The sequence below is a fragment of the Echinops telfairi genome, unplaced genomic scaffold (genome assembly GCF_000313985.2).
Source record: "Echinops telfairi isolate 266 unplaced genomic scaffold, ASM31398v2 ScPeMD7_7424;HRSCAF=8462, whole genome shotgun sequence".
Taxonomy (NCBI): Eukaryota; Metazoa; Chordata; class Mammalia; order Afrosoricida; family Tenrecidae; genus Echinops; species Echinops telfairi.
Window position 1 is genome coordinate 13,022,382 of NW_022111324.1, and position 20,566 is coordinate 13,042,947.

The 20,566-nt window shown below is 35.3% G+C and overlaps 1 protein-coding gene across 7 annotated transcripts in view; it reads left to right on the plus strand.

The window, feature by feature from the left end:
- SUCO (SUN domain containing ossification factor) overlaps positions 1-20,566 on the plus strand; it is a 93,673-nt gene that overhangs the window by 46,677 nt on the left and 26,430 nt on the right. For 2 of the 7 annotated variants that reach the window (XM_045298008.1, XM_045298006.1), the window contains 11 exons: positions 443-580; positions 789-942; positions 5,139-5,259; positions 6,343-6,479; positions 6,934-7,001; positions 11,939-12,046; positions 14,217-14,322; positions 16,763-16,783; positions 16,992-17,047; positions 19,570-19,661; positions 20,114-20,182. In XM_045298008.1, coding sequence (XP_045153943.1) covers positions 443-580; positions 789-942; positions 5,139-5,259; positions 6,343-6,479; positions 6,934-7,001; positions 11,939-12,046; positions 14,217-14,322; positions 16,763-16,783; positions 16,992-17,047; positions 19,570-19,661; positions 20,114-20,182 — 1,070 coding nt within the window. The remainder of the gene's footprint in view (positions 1-442; positions 581-788; positions 943-5,138; positions 5,260-6,342; positions 6,480-6,933; positions 7,002-11,938; positions 12,047-14,216; positions 14,323-16,762; positions 16,784-16,991; positions 17,048-19,569; positions 19,662-20,113; positions 20,183-20,566) is intronic. The other 5 variants (XM_004706726.2, XM_045298007.1, XM_045298003.1 and 2 more) reach the window with 4 other exon arrangements.

Below are 20,566 nucleotides of genomic sequence, written 5' to 3' on the forward strand. Positions count from 1 at the left end.
TCTTCAGTGATCCGTTCGACCCCTTCGTGATCACACAGGCTGATATGTTCTTCCATAGTGCCGAGAATTTTAGTGCGGTATTTTGAGATAACAAATCATTCTTGACGTTATAGACAACAATTTTATCATGGTAGAATGTACATTAGCAGATGAATTAAAGATTAGTGAACATACGTTTAAAATAAATATCTTGTTTTTGATAAGACTGAATATTTTGGTTTAGAATTTGGCAATTAGTTATTCTGAAGTCAAAGATATAAAGACATAAAAGTTAACAGTTGACTTTACATGGTTTCAAATAAATTTGTTGAACACAATCTGTAGAACTATAAAGCGCTCTCCTTTTGGTTTGGATTGTTTTTGACATAACTAAGAGTGAGTGTAACTACTTTATATTAAACTCACTAAGTCACGAGATTGTCTTTTATGTTTGTTTCTTCAGTGAAATAGAAAAGTCTGGTACTGTCTCGATAGCCAAGCCAAGTGTAATTGAGCATTCTGAAACTAATTGTGATGTTGGTGACACCCTTGATGCAAGTACTCCAGCCGAACAACCTTCCTTTGTCAGTCCACCTGAAAGGTGAGTGGAGACAGTTTTTGTCTGTTGTATGTGTATGTAATAGCAGTCTCATAGCTGAATGGACTTTGGTATATGCATAATTGTACTTGTGATTGAGAGATAGCTGGTCTCAAGTTCCTTCTTGGTTTATATGATCATTACTGTAGTTTAGATGAACTGAGCTTGTCATCTAGCTAAAGTTTGTCTGTATATTTTTGGTTTCAAATAGCCTTGTTGGCCAACATATAGAAAATGTGTCATCTTCACATGGCAAAGGAAAGATAACGAAATCAGAGTTTGAGTCAAAAAAAGTTACAGCAAGTGAACCAGCTGGTGGTGATCCAAAATCTGCATTGAATACTTCAGATAATTTAAAAAATGAGGTAAGTATATACTGTACCATTTCCTACCTTATTAAGCAAAATACTTTTAATATATGTTCAATTTTTTTGCATTTAAAAAAATCATTTTACTCAGGGCTCATACAACTCTTATCACAATCCGTACCTACATCAATTGTGTAAAGTACATTTGTACATTCATTGCCCTCATTCTCAAAACATTTCCTTTCCACTTAAGTCCCTGACATCCGCTCCTCCTTTCCCTCCTCCCTCCCCACTTCCCCCTCCCTGAGGAACCCTTGATAATTTATAAATTATTATTTTGTCATATCTTGCACTGTCCGATGTCTCCCCTTCACCCATTTTTCTGTTGTCCGTCCCCCAGGAAAGAGGTTATAGGTAGATCCTTGTAATCGGTTCCCCCTTTCCACCCCACCCTCCCGGTATCACCACTCACACCTTTGGTCCTGAAGGGATCATCTGCCCTGGATTTCCTGTGTTTCTAGTTCCTCTCTCTACTAGTGTACATATTCTGGTCTAGCCAGATTTGTAAGGTAGAATTGGGATCATGATAGTGGGGTGTGGGGTGGGGGGAGCATTTAGGAACTAGAGGAAAGTTGTATGTTTCATCGTTGGTTACACTGCACCCTGACTGGCTCGTCTCCTCCCTGTGACCCTTCCGTAAGGGGATGTCCAATTGCTACAGATGGGCTTTGGGTTTCCACTCCGCATTCCCCCTTATTTACAATGATATGATTTTTTTGTTCTGATGATGCCTGATACCCAATCCCTTCGACATCTCGTGATGGCACAGGCTGGTGTGCTTCTTCCATGTGGGCTTTGTTGCTTCTGAGCTAAATGGCCGCTTGTTTACCTTCAAACCTTTAAGACCCTAGACGCTATATCTTTTGATTGCCGGGTATATGTTCATTTTTATAGTAATTTACTAACCATCAGAGTAGGCTGATGAAGTAATTAATGCTGTATGTATAACTGACACGAACTGTTCCCTTACAGTAAAACTGCTTAGTAAACTAGGCTGTGACCCCATGTGGGATCAAATAATGAAGTGTGGAGGTTGGGAAACATTTGGCAACAGTTTCAGGTTCTGAGTATGCAACAACCAAAAATTAATTCAAAACTAAAGATGTAATGCATCTGAGATGTTTCTGGCAGTGCTTACTCATGCCTCATCGCCTGACTTCGTTGCGTGCCACCTTGGTTCTGAACACATATCATGCACTTGTAGTCAAAATATATCACGAGAGATAGATGTTGTGCTTTGTAAAACTACCAGTGTTGTGCTTCAAAATAGTATGAAAATCATTACCTTCATTAAAAGTGTCGTTTGATTTGTATACTTTTTATACTTTGAATACCCAAGGTTGTATAAAAATTCCTTGCGTGAAAAGGGGTTGCTTGGGAGTGGGAAAAGTTTTAAGAAACCCTGCCTAGAGCAAGTGTCACTTCAGGTTGTATACTGCCTGTATAGATATATAGATATAGATAGTTTTTGCTTATATGGAATCTTCTTTGCTTATATCCATTTCTAAAAGCCCTGACTTAAACAATTTCTTAGAGACCTATCGAGAGGCAGCCATGACTATTAAATATGAATGTCTTCTACATTAACTCACTAATACAAGGTGAAATTTAGACTCCTCCAACCTAGTGACTTTCAAAGGACTTCGACCTTATTGTGTGCAACATACAACTAGATTAAATATAACACATTATATTGCAGGCTGTGATTCTTGCAATAAAGACAGCTCATCCCAGTGTAGTATTTTTATTTTCATTTGAGTTCTTGATTCATATAGTGCCGAGTTTTTAATTTCCTAAAGAAATGTCTAAATAGATTTTGCACATTTCTCAAAACATTGTTAATAAATACATCGTATTACTTTAGGGATATAGAAATTAAATAACGGAATGAATGGAACGTCTCTTTTGTCTTCCTTGTTTAAGATAAAGTATAATACAAATTAGATTTCTTCTCTCCTCTTTAGATATAACCACCATCTTGATATATGATGTGTTTGCATTTTAGTACATGTTTTTTTTTTTTTTAAACATTTTATTAGGGGCTCATACAACTGTTATCCCAATCCATACACACATCAATTGTGTAAAGTGTATTTGTACATCATTTCTCAAAACATTTTCTCTCCATTTAAACCCCCGACATTAGGTCCTCATTTTTCCCCTCCCTCCCCGCTCCGCCCTCCCACATGAGCCCTTGATAGTTTATAAATGGGTATTTTGTCATATCTTGCCCTGTCCGACTTCTCCCTTCATCCACTTTTCGGTTGTCTGTCCCCCAGGGAGGAGGTCACACACAGTTCCATGTAATCGGTTCCCTCTTTCCTACCCATTCTCCCTTTACCCTCCCTGTTTTGCCACTCACACCACTGGTCCTATAGGGCTCATCCGTCCTGGATTCCCTGTATTTTCAGTTCCTATCTGTAGTACATGTTTTTAAACTTTTTTCAAATCGGTGTAACTAAAGGATATACTATTGTTTTCAGCTTATTTTGAAATAATACAAAACAAGCATGATTCTTGCTTGGCATATTCTTTTAGTCAACATTTTGGGGGATTTATCCTTTTATTTTCCTTCCTCAGCTTTGATGTGTTCTATCAGGGCTTTATAGTGTTTCGTAATGCCCATAATAAACTGGGCCATACATTCATTGCATAGCAAGCAAATCTACAGCCTGTGGGATTTGATCTATTGCTCTCCATAATCCTGTCAAAATCATTCCATTTCCCACTTCAGGTTCCTTTAATTTTTAGGAGAAAGGAGTGTGGCAGGATTTTTGGAGAGCAACATCTTGTTAGGACTTTGGAGAGCAGCACACATTCAAAACAAAGATGGTCAGTGTCCATCTCAGAGGAAAGCGCGGCTGTCTGTTTCCTCCTCGGATCAGAAATAACCACAGGCAACATATAGAGCAACCGTTGTTTATTTACTACGGCAACTATTGAACTTTTTGTCCCAGTTCGGAGCCCAGAGCCCAGATTCTACTTTATCATTCCTCAATTAATGGATATTTAGGTTGTTTCTAATGTTGATATTTTAAAGATAACTGCATGAACATTTGCATGCATATTTTCTTCAGGCCCATGTACGCATTTGCACTACATTGCATACATAACTGTAGATCTTTAGCTTTTCTTAATATTGCCGAATGTTAAGCCTCCTTGAGCAGTCTAATCGATTTCCCGTGGCTCACAAACATCCCACATTTAGTATAAGTTATGTCACACCTGTGGTTTTTATGATTATTATTGATTACTATTGAGATTGGGCAGTGTTCCACAAGGTCCAAAGGCTAAATCACCTGCCATTCCTCGGAAGAGAGGCGTCGCTTTGTATCCTGTTAGAGGAGTTAGTCTCGGACACTCAAGGGGCACTTCTACCCTGCCCTGTTATAGAGCTGCTATGAATCAGCATCGACTGATAGCAGTGAGTTGAGTTTCTGAGATTGGGCACTTTTTGTGTTGTTTTGTTTTCTCTTTGCTGAATTTATTCACTTTCATTGCCTCCCTCCCCCCTTGTTGTTTGTAAGAGCCTTTATAATCGATATTAGTCATTTGTTGACTCATGTTGCAGATACTTCCCACAAGTTGTAGCAAATTGATCATTATAGTTTATGATCTTTTGATGTATTTTTTTGTTTGTTTTTGTTGTTGATGTATTTTTTTAATCTGACAAAATATATATTTTTTCATGATTTATGCTTTCTGCATTTTAAATAATCTTTTACTGAATCATAAAGCTGTTTAATTTTTTCTAAAATAAAATAATTCCCTTTTTGATTTTAGGTTTTTATAGCCACCTAAAATTTTTATGGTATACAGTACTTGTTAAGGATTTTATGAAAATAATGTTACACTTATAATTAGTGTCCTTTATGTATTGCTTAGACTTAGGTTTTAAAGTACATATACTTCAACTACAATAACTTATTAATTTATAAAGTTTGAGTGTTTCCTAACAACTTTTACAACTCATGTTTATATTGTGGTACTTAGATAAAAGGCAATGAATTCTTTTAAGATATTCTCAATTTTAAAGTAAACCCAGACATTTATTTATCTATTTTTCCTCAAATAGTATTTTTCATTAAAGAAATCAAGCTTTAAGTAATTTGACACATGCATATATACCTTTATAATTTATTAATCTGTAGTCCTTGACAGTTGAAATCTGGTAATTTTGACATTCCTTTCAGAGTTCTGATTTTAAAAAGGCAGGAGAAATTGATCCTTCTCTAGCAAGCCCCAAAGATCCAGAAGATATTCCTACATTTGATGAATGGAAAAAGAAAGTTATGGAAGTAGAAAAAGAAAGAAGTAAGCTCTGGGATTTATACCCTTCTTCCCTTTTTAAAATTTGAGTTTGGATTTCTCTTTTCAGTTACTGAAATAAACTAACTTTTGAATGTTTTCAAAGGTGCAACTGAGCAAATTGTTGTTGATTGTTTTGCTTGGGTGCCACCTATTCCAACCCATGTGTGTTAAGAGTAGAACTGGCCCAAAGAGTTTTCTTGGCTGTAAGATTTACAGAGAAGCCCGGATGGTGCCGTGGTTAATGTTCCGCTGCTAACTGACATTCAACCCCAGCTGTTCCTCTAGAGAATGACGTGACAGTCAGCCTGCATAACGATTACAGCTCCGGGAACCTTATGGGGCAGTTCTAGTCTATCCCAAAAGGTAACATGGTCTGGAATCAACTCGGCTTTGGTTTTTATCTTTGTAGAAGTTGGAGTATAGCTGTTGGGTAGGTTCCAATAGCAGCTAAGTGCTTAACCATTTCACCAGCAGAATTCCTTAGTTGTTAATTATGCATGTGCATTTTGTCTGTGTATCATTATATAGTTGTAATCTCAATTGAAATAATTTTCATAAATTGCTGCTTTAGGATAGAATGAGATAAACAAGAGAAAGAATTGATTTTCATCTGAATTGATTAAAGGCAAATTGAGACATGGAAAGTTGTCTTAAAAGCCTTAACAAATCAGAATGATTACAGTTTAAATGGTCACTACTTTCTCTTATAATTTACTGCAGATAGACTCGGATTAAAGTCCTGTATTTTTTGTCCTTGTAGAGCAAATCTTGGAATTCAGAATTCTTAATACTGGGGTTATATTTCCTTAGTAGAATAAAATGTAGAGGCAAAAACATTTTTGATTTTTATTTAAAAGTTTCGTTTTGTGCATTATACTCCTGAGACCTAAATCAAATAATATGGACTGTCATAGTTTATTTATTAATTGAAGTAATAAGTGATTGAAATGAATCTTACTATTAATTTAAAAATATTTTGCATGAAGATCTGTTCTTCTTTTGAAGTCACCCTGTTAATTTTGAGATCATTTGTGCTGCTGAGGGTATTTTCCATTATAATCACCATGTAAATATGTTTATAATAAGGTTTGTCTGCAGGTCAGTCAATGCATCCATCTTCTAATGGGGGTCAACATGCCACCAAAAAAGTCCAGAAAAATCGAAATAATTATGCCTCAGTAGAATGTGGTGCCAAGATTTTGGCAGCTAATCCAGAAGCCAAGGTATGTAATTGTAAACAGATAACTTTATTAGATTGAGGTAGTGGTTTGTTTGCTGGAAGCTCTATTTTAACATGAGCTATATACCTCATTCATTAATACATACAAGATTTTGCCTTTAAAGATATCTTTATGTGTGAGTTCTTAGTTATATTAATTGTCCTTGTTGCTTGGCATTTAAACTTTGCATGATTTTTTAAAGAAAATAGTTAATAGAAAGTTACTTTTTATTTATAGTAACACATTGAAATGTTTTGTTGTAAGACTCATTTAAGCCCTGTAGCAATACAGAGCTTCCATCTTAATGTTTTTTGTTTTTTTCCAAATGAGTGTTTAATATTTTGGGTGTTATCTTAAGAGATGTAACTACAGAAATTCTAAAACTGTGTTTAAAGTTGAAGTAAATATACTTTTTATTAACATTAACTAATTTATCCCTCCCCTCCTTTTTAAACAGAGCACATCTGCTATTCTTATAGAAAACATGGATCTGTATATGTTGAATCCTTGCAGCACTAAAATTTGGTAAGTCATATACAAATGTAAAAACATATTCTGTATGTCCACCTTATGTTACATTTTTATGTTAGGGCTAGATTGGCTTATTCATATAACCATTCAATAAGTATTTTTTGATTGGTGCCTGTACTGTGGTTCCATACTTATCTTAGTTCTTTGGGTATGGAATTGAATATAAGATGGCTTTCATTTTAGGAAGGTCACAAAAAAAGTGGTAGATATGGTTTAAAAAAAGTAGATTAAAAAGTGATGCTGAAAGGATATTAGTGTTATAAGAATAAAGTAGGGGAAGGTGGATGAAAGAAGGATTCCAGAAAGAAGTTGAATCTTAAAGGACTCAGGAATTGGCAGATCAAGGTATCAGGAATGTAAGAATAAGGGGATATTGTTAAATGAGCACATCTCTTCGGGTCAAGTATAGACATAGACAGAAACAGCCTGAAGTAGTTTTTCTTTTAGGCATGACAAGAATGAAGATACAATGAGTAGATGGTACAAGATGAGGATAGAGTTCAGCAAATAACATGTTCTTCAGTTGCGATGTGTACTCAAAGCTTACAAAAAGAAATGTTGGGAGAAGGGAGAACTTTATGCTATTGGCTAAGGAGCGCATCATTTGTTTTTTAAATAAGGGAGTGATTTGATCTTACTGCCATTTTCAGACTTGTCCTTAAAGGATCATATAGTAAAGAATCATTGAAAGTAGGGAAACCAGTTAAGAACCAGTTGTCTTAATCCAAGTGGGAAACAAGGGCTTTAAACTAAGGCATTGGTGGTTTGGACATGGGAAAGGGGAAAGCTATATTTAAAAAAATATTAATAGCTGATAAAATTGACATCTCTTAGCTATTAATTAGATATGGAGAAGAGAAAGGTATATAGAGAATTTTCCAAAATTTTAACTTAGGTCTCTAGGTCTATGGTTCTACTATTAACTAAGAATATAGGAAAAAGAACAGATTTATGGGGGAGTAGAAAATAATGTGTGATGTGTCAGCAGTTTTTTAATTACTGATTTTATTGCTCAAGTTGTTTTTTTAAACAAAGAAATGAGGTAAACCGCTGCCATTATGTTGGTTTAATCATAAATATATATGTGAGGTGGCTCTCAAAGAGTTCATGAAAAAGTGGAATTTTTAATTTGAGAGAGCTGTTTTAAACCTTGAAGAATGCTTATTCTTTTAACTTTTGAGTGTCACTCCTTTTTAATGTATGTACTTTAAAAAACTGAACACGTACTCACACACACACACACACACACACACACACACCGTTTGTATTTAGATTAGACTTGAAAATTAACTTTAAAATGATCCTTTAAATATCCTTAATATTTAAAGGATATTAAGAGATATTTTTAAATCAACTTTGTGCTCATGCTATTTGGTCTGTAGATTGAGTATCAGAATATGATTATTTGTTCATTGAAATTATAATCAAAGAATTGTCCAAGTGTTGTTTTTATTTACTTGTAAAAGCTCATATGATTCATAAACCAAACTGGTTGTCCAATTGATTTCGACTTATAGTGACCTTATATGAGTGAATCGACTCTCTTCTAGGGTTTCTGAAGCTATAAATCTTTACGGAAGCAGTTTGCACAGCTTATGAGTAGTGGCTGGTGGATTCAAATCTTGGCCTTTCAGTTTAAGGTGGGGGGGGTCCTTAAAAGCCTGCATAGTCCTAATGGCAACTTGAAATTCTCATCCTCTAAAGTACTGTATTTCAAGCAAAGATAGGCTGGAATGAAGTCATATAAAGTATTTTAAAAAATTGTCACTTGCAGGATAAATGATCATAAGTGCATGTTTATAAATGTTTCTACTAGGCATTTTTGTACCATAAAATTTCATCATACATGCATGTTTGTTTCTGTACCCTATTCTGTTCCTTAGATCATTGTATATATTACTTGTTGTAATACCACACTTTTCTTCAGCTTTTTATGAGTTGTTATATCTGGTTAGACAAGTTTTTGCCTCTTATTTTTCTTTGGCACTAGTTTGAGAGTGCCTTTACTTTTTCCTTACACATTTTATACTTATTCTGTCGAGTTTCCCAAATAGCATATTAGGATTTTGATTGGAATTGAATACTTAAATGAGTTTCTGGTATGGTGTTTTCTTAAAAATAAATAGCCTATTATGATATCTTTTAACAATTAAAGCTTTTATTTTGGTAAATTTATTCCTGGACAGCCTTTCCCCTTTTCCCTTGTTATTATTGTAAATGATATCCTTAAAAAAGTTTTTTTCCTATGCACAATGATGTAGTTTTGGTTCTTATATCCAGCAACCTTCATAAGTTCTCATTAATCTAATAATTTATAGTGCAATCTTTTAGTATTCTTTTCTGTAGAGAGAATTATAACTTATTTACCCAATACTTTTTTTTCTCTTTGTTAAAAATTTCTAATTCTTTTTAAATTATATTTTTGCCATAATAGCCTGGCTAGGTCCTTGAGAAAATTACTGAATAGAAAACAGGATAGTAGGTAATCTCATCATTTTCTTTCATTTGAAGGCAATGGTTTTAGGAGCCCTGGTGGCATGGTGGTTATGCATTGGCCTGCAATCTGAAGGCGTTGCTTTTAACCTTTCACCATTAAATGTGTTATTTGTTATACATTTTTTGTAGCTACATATTTTAAATAGGGCAGTTACAGATTACGTATTTTAAATCGGTTAAGAAATTTCCCTTTTGCTGTTTTGTCAACAAGTTTTTAAAAATTAGTTTATTAAATTTTTTACATGCCTCTATTACTTGCTTTCCTTCTTTTTATTAATGTAAGAAATTACATTTATACTTTCTTTTTTGAACTGTCATGTAGTTGACTCTGACTCATAGCTACCCTGCAGGACAAGGTAGAACTGCCCCATGGGGTTTCTGGGTCTGTAACTCTTCAGATGATCATTTTCCTGTACAGCGGCTGATAGTTTAGAAAGCTGACCCTGGGGTTACCAATACCCCTGATGCAACCAATACTCTTCCAGCGCTATCAAGTGATATATTGCATCTTAAATTCCTGGGGACAAACACAGACTTGGTGGTGTCATTTTTACTTGGTTTGCTAAAAATTTTGAGGATTTTTGCTGAATCTTTTTGTGTATTTTCTTCGTTTGGTTTTGTGTTGTCTTGCTGTAAATTTCTACTATTGCACAATGACTTGGAGAATGTCCTTTTCTGTTTGTATAAGTGCTTGTGTAAGATTAGAAAGAGCTAAGTCTGATTTCACTACTTTTGGCTAAGTAACTGTTAGTTGGGTCTTTTGCTTTTGCTTTAATGGACCAAATAACTGTGGGTTAAATAAGAAGTTTAATGTTCTCCTACACGTGTCTGAGCTCGTAAGTGGGAGCAGGAGTTGAGGGCTGCTCTGGAACACAGAGAGCAGGTCAAAGTGCTCACACACCTCCTGCCAGGCTTTTGCCATTCCCCCAAGACATTTCCTCTGTCTGCATTTCAAGATGATGTATTTCCCCCACATCCTTATTCCAGCATGTAAGGTGGGAGTAGGTAATCTGATGGCTAGTTACTTCCTTGTAAAGACTTGACCTTAATTTTGCATTTTTGCGCATATTTCATCACTCAGAACTACTTAATAAGGCCAAGGTTGGGATGAAGAGTCTTTGATATACTTAGCTACAAAGTAGTTTTTGATATGCTTAGCTTAGAGTTGTGTTACTAAAAGGAAGAACAGAATGTAGAATAGGCAGTTAATAAGTTTATTGAATGAGTCTATAAACTGGAAATAATATCTCTCGCAGTTAAATTTTGGGAATTAAGTAAAAGAGTGGATTGGGTATCATGAAAAGGGCACATGGCCCAGAGAGTAAGCATTGGGCAGTTACAGAGAAACAAATGAATATGAGCCTGTCTCTGAAAGCTGATTGTTTATACCATCTTCTATGGTTCTTTTCTGTCCAAGATTAAACTCAATGTGTTTTTGCCTTAGTTAGCATTTGATTTTTATAATCTCACTTGATATAATAACTTACTGAGGTGTTAGATGTTATTAAATATTAATTTTGCCCATATGCCATCTTTTATACAGTTTTATACACAGAATCATGTATTTGTTTCTAAACAGCAGTATTTTGTGGTATCTATCCATGTCAGTAAATACAAGGTCTCCAGATCATTTTTAATAAACTGCTTTCTCGCAGTGCTTTTGACATGCAATAGCCTATAACATGGCAAAATGTACAATTGAATATGTTTTAACATTTATGAAATCACCACAATCCATCCTGTTGAGAAGTTTACTTTGTAACTTCTCCCTCCAGACTCCCTGTCCCAGCAATACAGGTCTGCTTTCTGTCTCTATAAGTTAGTTTACATTTTTTAGATTTTGTAAGAATGGACTCTGTAAAGTACCATTTAAAATAACTGCTTAGTGTATGTCCTTGTATCAGTGGACCATATGTTATTTATTTAATCAATCTTCTAAACATTTGGATTGATTTTTCCCCTCTCCATTAATAAACCAGACTTTAATATAGCAAAATATTTATACAAGGGTAGACACCTAGTTAGTAACTTTTTCTTAAGATAAAATTCCAAAAGTGTGTTGCTAAATCAAAGGCTGTGGTGCCTCTTAAAATATATAAATGCTAGACTACCCATGAAACTACTCTCTCACTACCTGCTCTTAGCGAAACGCTTTCTTCTCCGAGAATTAACTTTGTAATTAGGGGAAAAATTTAACATGGTAGGTAAAATTGATGTCTTGTTTTAGTTATAGGTTCTTTTTTCTTGCTAATGATACGTTAAGGAGATACTTAAGGTGTTCCCTTGTGAATAACTGAGGCTGCAAATCCTGTATTCTTGCATTTTAATGAGTAACAAGCAAAATTTTAAGTTATGTAAACTATGCAATGCCATGTTTAATACAAAGTATAATTTTGTTGATTTATCTAAATAATTGTCTTGTGTTTTTTTTGAAGGTTTGTTATTGAACTTTGTGAACCAATTCAAGTGAAACAGTTTGATATTGCCAATTATGAATTATTTTCTTCTACTCCTAAAGACTTTCTGGTTTCTATCAGTGACAGGTAAATTCTAAATCTGCTTTCCGGAGGGTCTGTACATTGTTAGATGCTAATGGTTCCAGCTCATGGCGACCCTGTGTAGAACAGAAAGAAACACTGCCTGATCCAGCACTGTCCTCATAATTGACTTTGTTTGGACTAAGTTTTGCAGCCATTGTGCCAATATATCTTTATCAAGGGCCCTTTTCTGATCTCCATAATAAAAAAATTTAAATGGGTCACTCAGCTTCAAGCAGTTTAGTTTTTCTTCTAATGTACCAGGTTATAATAGTAGCAATGAAATTAGTGTAGGGTAGGCACTTTTAATCACTTCACTTTCAATAACATATATAATGCTGATAACAAGCATGATATTATCCCCTAGAACAGCAGTTCTCAACCTGTGGGTCGCAATCCCTTTGGGGGTTGAATGACCCTTTCACAGGGTCGCTTAAGACCATCGGAAAATACATATTTCTGATGGTCTTAGGAACCGAGACACCGCTCCTTTATCCGTCTCCAGGAGGGTCCTCCCACATGCAGATACACCCACCTATGAGTACTCGGCGTGAAGACTGTTACCCATGCTACCCCATGCTTCAAGACAAAATTTCATTTATGTGTCATTAGAAATAAATATTTCACAATCTATAATGACATTGTTTTTGTGATTAATCACTATGCTTTAATTATGTTCAATTTGTAACAATGAAAACACATCCTGCATATCAGATATTTGCATTATGATTCATGACAGTAGTGAAATTACAGTTATGAAGCAGCGACAAAAATAGTTTTATGGTTGGGGGTCACCACAATATGAGGGGCTGTATTATAGGGTCGCAGCATTAGGAAGGTTGAGAACCACTGCCCTATAAGCTAGGAAGCAGACAAGGCAGAGGTTAAGTGTGTAGGTCACCTGAATTGTGAATGGAAGAGTCCAGATTCAAATCTATATATCTGTGACTTCAAAGTCCTTATTTTTAATCATTATGCTCTATTATATCTATTTCTGTAGAACGTCTGAAGAATACACTAATGCTGCATTTTATATCATGAAGTATATTTCTCTTAAAATAATTTTAAAATCTTTGGGTGCATGTGGAACGATAAAAGAAATAAACACTAAAATAGTTGGAAGAGAACCACAAAGATGATATAAAGCATTGTTTGCATTTTGATACATTATTTGGGTCTTATGCATTTATGTATTTTTACTACTTTTTACTTCTCATGCCCTAAGAAGGTCCCTTTGTTTTAATCACATTGATGAATTCTTACTGTTGTCCCCAATGGAGATATTTATTTATTCTATAAGTACTTTTGGAGCTCCCGTAATATGCTGTGCAGGTTGCCAGTATTCAGCTAATCAATCTTCTGTCATTGTTCATGAATAGTTTTTCTAAGGTGTTTCTTATCTCACTCCATGCTCAGCTTTGTCTAATACACAGTTTAAAAAAATCAATTTTAAAAACCTTTTGAGATTTCCAGCCCCTTTTCTGCTATTAGCCTTCCTCGTGTCACTTCTCTTTCTCTAAAGTGCGATTTTCCCATCTGCTGAATAGATGGCATTGAACTCTGACACTTAGTGTGTATTCCATTTTAACCATGTAAGAAAACCCGCTGTCATTGAGTCTGTGCTGCCTCACAGCCACCCAGGACTGTAGACCAGAGCTCTTTATTTTGAGGTGGTCCTTACTTGCTGCAGCAAAGAAATAATATGTTTATGCTTTAATATTAGATTTCCTTTTAAAGGGGAGCAGCTATTCAAGACTTGTTAGATTTAAGTATGATGGTAAAGACTTATAATCCTTTACGTTTTTCCACCATTATATGAAGCGTCGTAATTTCTTTTTCTAACACAATCTCTTGGTGGTTTTCTGTTTTAAAATCTCCAGTTCACTTGGGAGCTCTCAGACACCTAGAAATGGCCCTGGTCCTACATTTCCCTTCTTGTCCTCCCTCGTAGTTGGTAGTGGTATGATTTTTCAAGGTCTTCCTTCCCAGGAAAGAGTTCGTTTGGGGAAGAGTCAGTTGGGGGGAAGAAAATTTTGTTTAACTCAAGGGCCTGTCATATTTAGGCAATGTTAAATCAATATGTTTACCTTCAGAGGAGAAAAATGGTTTCAATATGTGATAGAATCTCTCAATATGTGGCTTATGATTTTAAAAAAGGTATATTTATGTTTTCTAGATATCCCATAAATAAATGGATTAAGCTGGGTACTTTCCATGGTAGAGATGAGAGAAATGTCCAGAGTTTCCCTTTAGATGAGCAGATGTATGCAAAATATGTGAAGGTAATGCTTACACACATGTAACTGTGTTCTCTAATGAATATATATACCTGTCATTCATCCCTTTATCAATCAGATTGAGAAAGGGGAAATGTATATAGTATGGAGTCACATAGTTCTTACTTGGATATATCATGGGACAAATGTTAAAACCAGTCCCTAATGGAAACCTAGGCCGGTTTTTTGTCATTTATGTCTCACTGAAATTCTGGACTATGATTCATAGTCATTTTATAATCTTTTATGTAAACTGTCACTGTTTCATACAATTTTTATTTTGAGACCTAAATCTTAATAATCACCAAAATCTTTAAAGCAGGTCTGATTTCTTATAATATGATCCTTAGATCATTTTAATTTTAATATATATTTAGTTGGCATTAGTATCAATGGGCTTTTGCCTTTTCTTTGTATAATCAAGTGAAATATTGTGCATCTAAATGCCAGTTTCAGATATATCCCACATTCCCTTCTGCTTTCTCCATCAATGAATCAAGTAGAATTATAACTTTTAAAATGGATTTAGAAAAAACTTTTAGTGTCTTTCTCCTTCCTTCCTTTTCCTTAAAATAATAGCAACTCTGTCATTTTCTTTTTTAAATATATGAACTCACAGCTACCTAATTATCTTCTGGGATTTGACTGTCTGTAACTTTTTAAAGCATGTATTAAATCTACTTTTTATAAATGGATAAACTTGTAGTATTCCTAGCTGAAGTCTAAAGGTGCTAAATTTTACTATTTAAATATAGTTGATATTCTCAGTTAAGGATTCAACAGTGTCAGGAAAATGAAGATAAAATTTCAGTTCCTTTTTAAGTGAGTACTGAAAATTATTTAATGACCTTTAAATATAGAAAGAGCATGGTTTTATACTGTGAGGAAAAAAAGGTTAAGAATTATTTGCCAGGTGACACACTTGTATTTAATTTTATAATTAAATACTGCTAAAGAGTTCTGAAAATCATTCTGTATACTATAAATTGTTAATGATGGAAGAATGGTTTATTGATGTCATGCAAAATGCTGCATTAAAACTCCCCACCTTTTCCCTTTTAAGATGGGAGGTTGTAGACCGTTTAGCATTTAGAAAATGCCCTCCTTCGTACAATTGAATCTAAATAAGCCAGCAATATGTACTTCTGATTTTCAGTTTATATTATTTTACATAGATTTTTCTTATTCAAAAAGAATTTTTTAATACTTTGTTTCATGTAGATTGATATTATAGCTTTCAGTTTTGTAAGTTAAACTTGAAATGATATACTACATTAAAAAATTTATGCGATCCCTGAAACAACTTACACTGTCATACAATTATGAATGTTATATTATGATAATTATTTTTTTAATCAATATGGACTACTGTATATGCAGATGACCTCTTCTGGCATAGTGGGTTATAAACTATAAAGTCAGCAGTTTGAAACCACTAGTTGCTCCTTGGGAGAAAGATGAGGCTTTCTACTCTGTAATGGTTTACAGTCTTAGAAAACCATAGGGGCAGTTTTATTCTGTCCTGTAGGGTGGCTATGAATTGGAATTAACTCAGCAATGAGTTTTGGTTCTTTTTAATAGCTACCTAGTTATCAATAGACTCATATAGCTATAAAACCAAAAAGCCAAACCTACTGCTATGAAGGAGATTCCAACTCATGGTGACCCTATATATATAGGGTTTCTGAGATTACAAATCTTTATAGGAGCTGGCAACCACATCTTTCTCTTACGGTACAACAGGTAGGTTTGAACTGCTAAACCCTGTAATTATCAGTACCTAACCTACAGCACTATCAGGGCTATATATATAAAATACGAAGCTCTAATATTAAAAGTAATGTAAGACACTGGTTGTTTCTAGGTGTCGTTAAATAGTTGGTTTGGGAATATATATAAATATACATATACACACACACACACACACACACACACACATATATATATATGGAAAACATTAACAATGAAAGGTTATTTAACTCTCCCCCTTCCTCTCGGTTAAAATATTACCCATTGCCACTGAGTTGATCGTGACTCGTGGTGACCCTATAACACAGTAGAATTGCCCCCATAGAGTTTCCCAGGCTATCAGTCTTTATGGCAGCAGACTGCCACCTCTTCCCCCCAACGGGTGGTTCGTGGGTTCCGACTGCCATCCTTTCCATTTGCAGTTGAATGCTTTAGTGACTGAACAACCAGAATTTCTTCATTAACTTTAAAGCTAATTTAATTTATTTCAGCACAGTTATTAACATATTACCTTCTGGTTGTGATGATAAAATTTAATTTACTGCTTTGATTTCTGCAGACTGACAAATACTACAATGTTATCCATAGTACATTGCTATCTATACTTTTACTTGTACAATTTAAAACTATTTAAAATTGCTTTTGGCATGTTATCCAAACCTTTGAACTGATTTTCTTTTCATTTCTCTTGCTTCAGATGTTCATCAAGTACATAAAGGTTAGCAACCTTCTCTTTTGCTATATTGAATAACAGGGCAGGGCATGTTAATGCATGGCTAGAAAGAAAAACTTTACAAGTGTTGCTTGCTGGGGAAAATGAAGACTTTAGTTTTAGAAATGTTAAAATGAAAAAATCCATAATGATGTCTTTTGTAATCTCAGGTGTACTATATTGGCTTTCCATTTCATGAGCATTTGTTCTTTAGGTGGAATTTATATCACATTTTGGATCAGAACATTTCTGCCCATTAAGCCTTATCAGGTAATACAAAGTACAATATCATTAATTAAATCATTTAAAAACTGTGTGTGAGTATCCCATATATTTAAAATGAAGAAATAATTTCCTTTTATGTGCATCTAATACCAGAGAGGTGAAGCTATTAAACTGTTTATTGTCTTGAATGCATTTTATAGAAATGTCTATAATACAATGTCTATTTTAAGAAAAATAGCCTTCATTTTATGGGTATAGTGTATAGTGCTCCAAAATGCAACATACTGGCATGAAACAGGGAACCATTAGAGAGGTCTGAGGGGCCTGCCCCAATCTCAACTAAGTGGGCAGCCCCAGAAGAATTTAATTCAGAGTACAGCACTGAAGCTACAGCTCGGAGAGGGGGACATAGCTGATCAGGGCACACAGGAGCAAATGAAGGGGAAGGAAGAGAAAGTGGAGTACATTCTGGCCCACCAATCCTTGAGGACGATATCCCTGCTCAGAGCAGCCAATGCACAGAGAGGACCATAGGGCGGGCCCCACCACAAGACAAGTCATCCCAAACTGACCCATAGCCCTACAGAGGATAACACTGGAGACAAAGTGTGGGAATTGCGCCCAATCTGACCCCACCACACCGAGGCAAAACACTAATGGCACCGTGCAACAGAAAAGCAAGGGGAGCAGAGCATGGGAGTCCCGAGGGAATACCAAATACAGACTTTGGGGCCAGGGTGTGGAACCCCATCAGACGTGACTGGAAAATCACTCCTCAAGGTCAGCAAACAGACCTTGAATTATTCACAGGTTTTTCTTTTTTTTTTTGTCATTGGCTTTTTATTGTTTTGTTTTCTTTTGTTGCTTTGTTTTGCTCTTTCTTGTTTTTTGTGCATAATATTATCTCTGCAGGTCTATCTAGACAAGATAGGCGGGGTAAACAATCTGGAGGAGAAAACAACTGAACTGAGATGGGAAGGGGGGCATGGGAGAGGGGGAGGCGGGGAAAAGGAAGTGGGTGTTAACAACCTTAGGGACAAAGGAACAGCAAGTGATCTAAAATTGATGGCGTGGAGGGTGCAGGAGGCCTGGTAGAGCTTGATCAAGGGCAATGTAACCTAGAGGAATTACTGAAACCCAAATGAAGGCTGAGTATTGATAGTGGGACAAGAGGAAAGTAAAAGGAAATAGAAGAAAGAACTACGAGGCAAAGGACACTTATAGAGGTCTAAATACAGGCACGTACATATGTAAATATATTTATATATGACGGGGAAGTAGATTTATGGGCATATATTTATAGGTTTAGTATTAAGGTAGCAGAGGGACATTGGGCCTCTACTCAAGTACTCCCTCAATGCAAGAACACTTTGTTCTATTAACCTGGCATTCCATGATGATCACCTTCCCAACACGATTGCTGAAGACAAAGTAAGTGGAGAAGCAAATGTGGTGAAGAAATTTGATGGTGCCCAGCTATCAAAAGATAAAGCGTCTGGGGTCTTAAAGGCTTGAATAAAAACAAGTGGCAATCTAGCTGATAAGAAACAAAGTCCACATGGAAGAAGCACACCAATCTATGTGATCACAAGGTGTCGATGGGATCAGGTATCAGGCATCACAAAAAATCATATCATTGTGAATGAGGGGGAGTGCAGAATGGAGACCCAAAGGCCATCTGTAGGCAATTGGACATCCCCTTAAAGAAGGGTTGTGGGGAGGAGAAAAGCCAGTGGGGAGGAGATGAGCAATATAGCAATAATGAAACAACTTTCCTCTAGTTCTTTAATGCTTTTCTCCGCCCCCCACCCCCACCCCGCCCACTATCATGATCCTTATAAATCTGGCTAGACCAGAGGATGTGCACTGGTACAGATAAGAACTGGAAACATGGGAATCCAGGACAGATAAACCCTCAGGACCAATAATGAGAGTAGCAATACCAGGAGGGTAAGGGGAAGGTGGGGTAGAAAGGGGGAACTGATGATAAGGATCTGCATATAACCTCTTCCTTGGAGGACAGACAACAGAAAAATGGGTGAAGGGAGACATTGGGTGGTGTAAGACATGATAAAAGACATGATAATTTATAAATTATCAAGGGTTTGTGAGGGGGAGAGGGAGGGGGAAAATGAGCTGATCCCAAGGGTTCAAGAAGAAAGAAAATGTTTTGAGAATGATGGCACCAAATGTACAAATGTGCTTGAGACAATGGATGGATGTATGGATTGTGATGAGTTGTATGAGCCCCCAATAAAATTATTTTAAAAAGAAAAATAGCCTTCATTTTTATGGGTATACTGTGCTTGCTCTCTTATTACAGTGATAAAATATAGAAATTTAGATTGATATAAAAAGTTGGCCATTATATTTTTAAGTGCCCTAAAGATTTATTTACATTTGAATAGAAACTATGGATGACTGGAATACAACGGAGCATTCATTATTTTGGACTCTAAAATCTAAGTCTTGCAAAACATGACCCAAGTTGATGTGTTGTTTCATTAGCTATGAAAAGATGAATTAAGTTTTGATTTGAAAGTTCTTAATCAAATTGTTGTTAATAGGGTATTTGGTACCAGCATGGTGGAAGAATATGAAGAGATTGCTGATTCCCAGTATCAGTCAGAACGTCAAGAATTGTTTGATGAGGACTATGGTAAGTAACTCTAGAGGGACGATTAATGTCTTTGGCTTTTTAAAGAATGTGGGTATATGTAATTTCAGGAGTGTTGGTGGCATAGTGGGTTATGTACTGGGCTGTTAAGTGCAAGGTCAGCAGTTAAAAACCGTCAGCCACTCCGATGGAGAAAGACAAGGGTTTCTGTTCCTGGAGAAGTTGCGTGGTAAACTATTGAAAACTTACATAAAAAGTCATATAATGTGTTCAAAATTTTGATAAGCAGCAGCATTCTTTTTCTTAGTTTGCATCTTTCTATTGAATGGGTTCTGGATCTCATTTTCTAGTTACAAGCCTGTTTTAGAGATCTAATTATATTATAAAAGTATGTTAAAAATATCTGATGTGACAACATATAATTGGAGCTTATACAATATTATTGTAGATAACTTTTAATAGTCTCTTATTCATATTTCATTTTATCTTTTAAGCAGATTATCCACTGGATTATAATACCGGGGAGGATAAATCTTCAAAAAATCTTCTTGGTTCTGCAACAAGTGAGTCTTGTAGTGTTTTTCTATACTTTTGGTAATGACAAGTTTACTACTGAAATGTTTCTAAAGCTTCTTAATTTTGGCATACATGGATATTTTGTACAATTTAGGAAGATCCCACTTCTAATAATTGAATTTTCAGTTGAAATCAGAGAGAGGAAAAAGGAAAAAAATGGAAGCGCATAGTGAAAGAAGTTATATTTTAATCTAATGAGACCTCATTCTTTGAGGCAAAATCAGCTTAATACAGAAAAAGCACATGAATTTACTTGAGAAAAGAATTATTAAAGAGATCCTACATGCTTTTTAGACCTGATAGTTAGGAACATCTGTGTAACCATATGTTGTATGGGAAAGGAATTTGAATGTTAGTTTCAAGGATTGCAT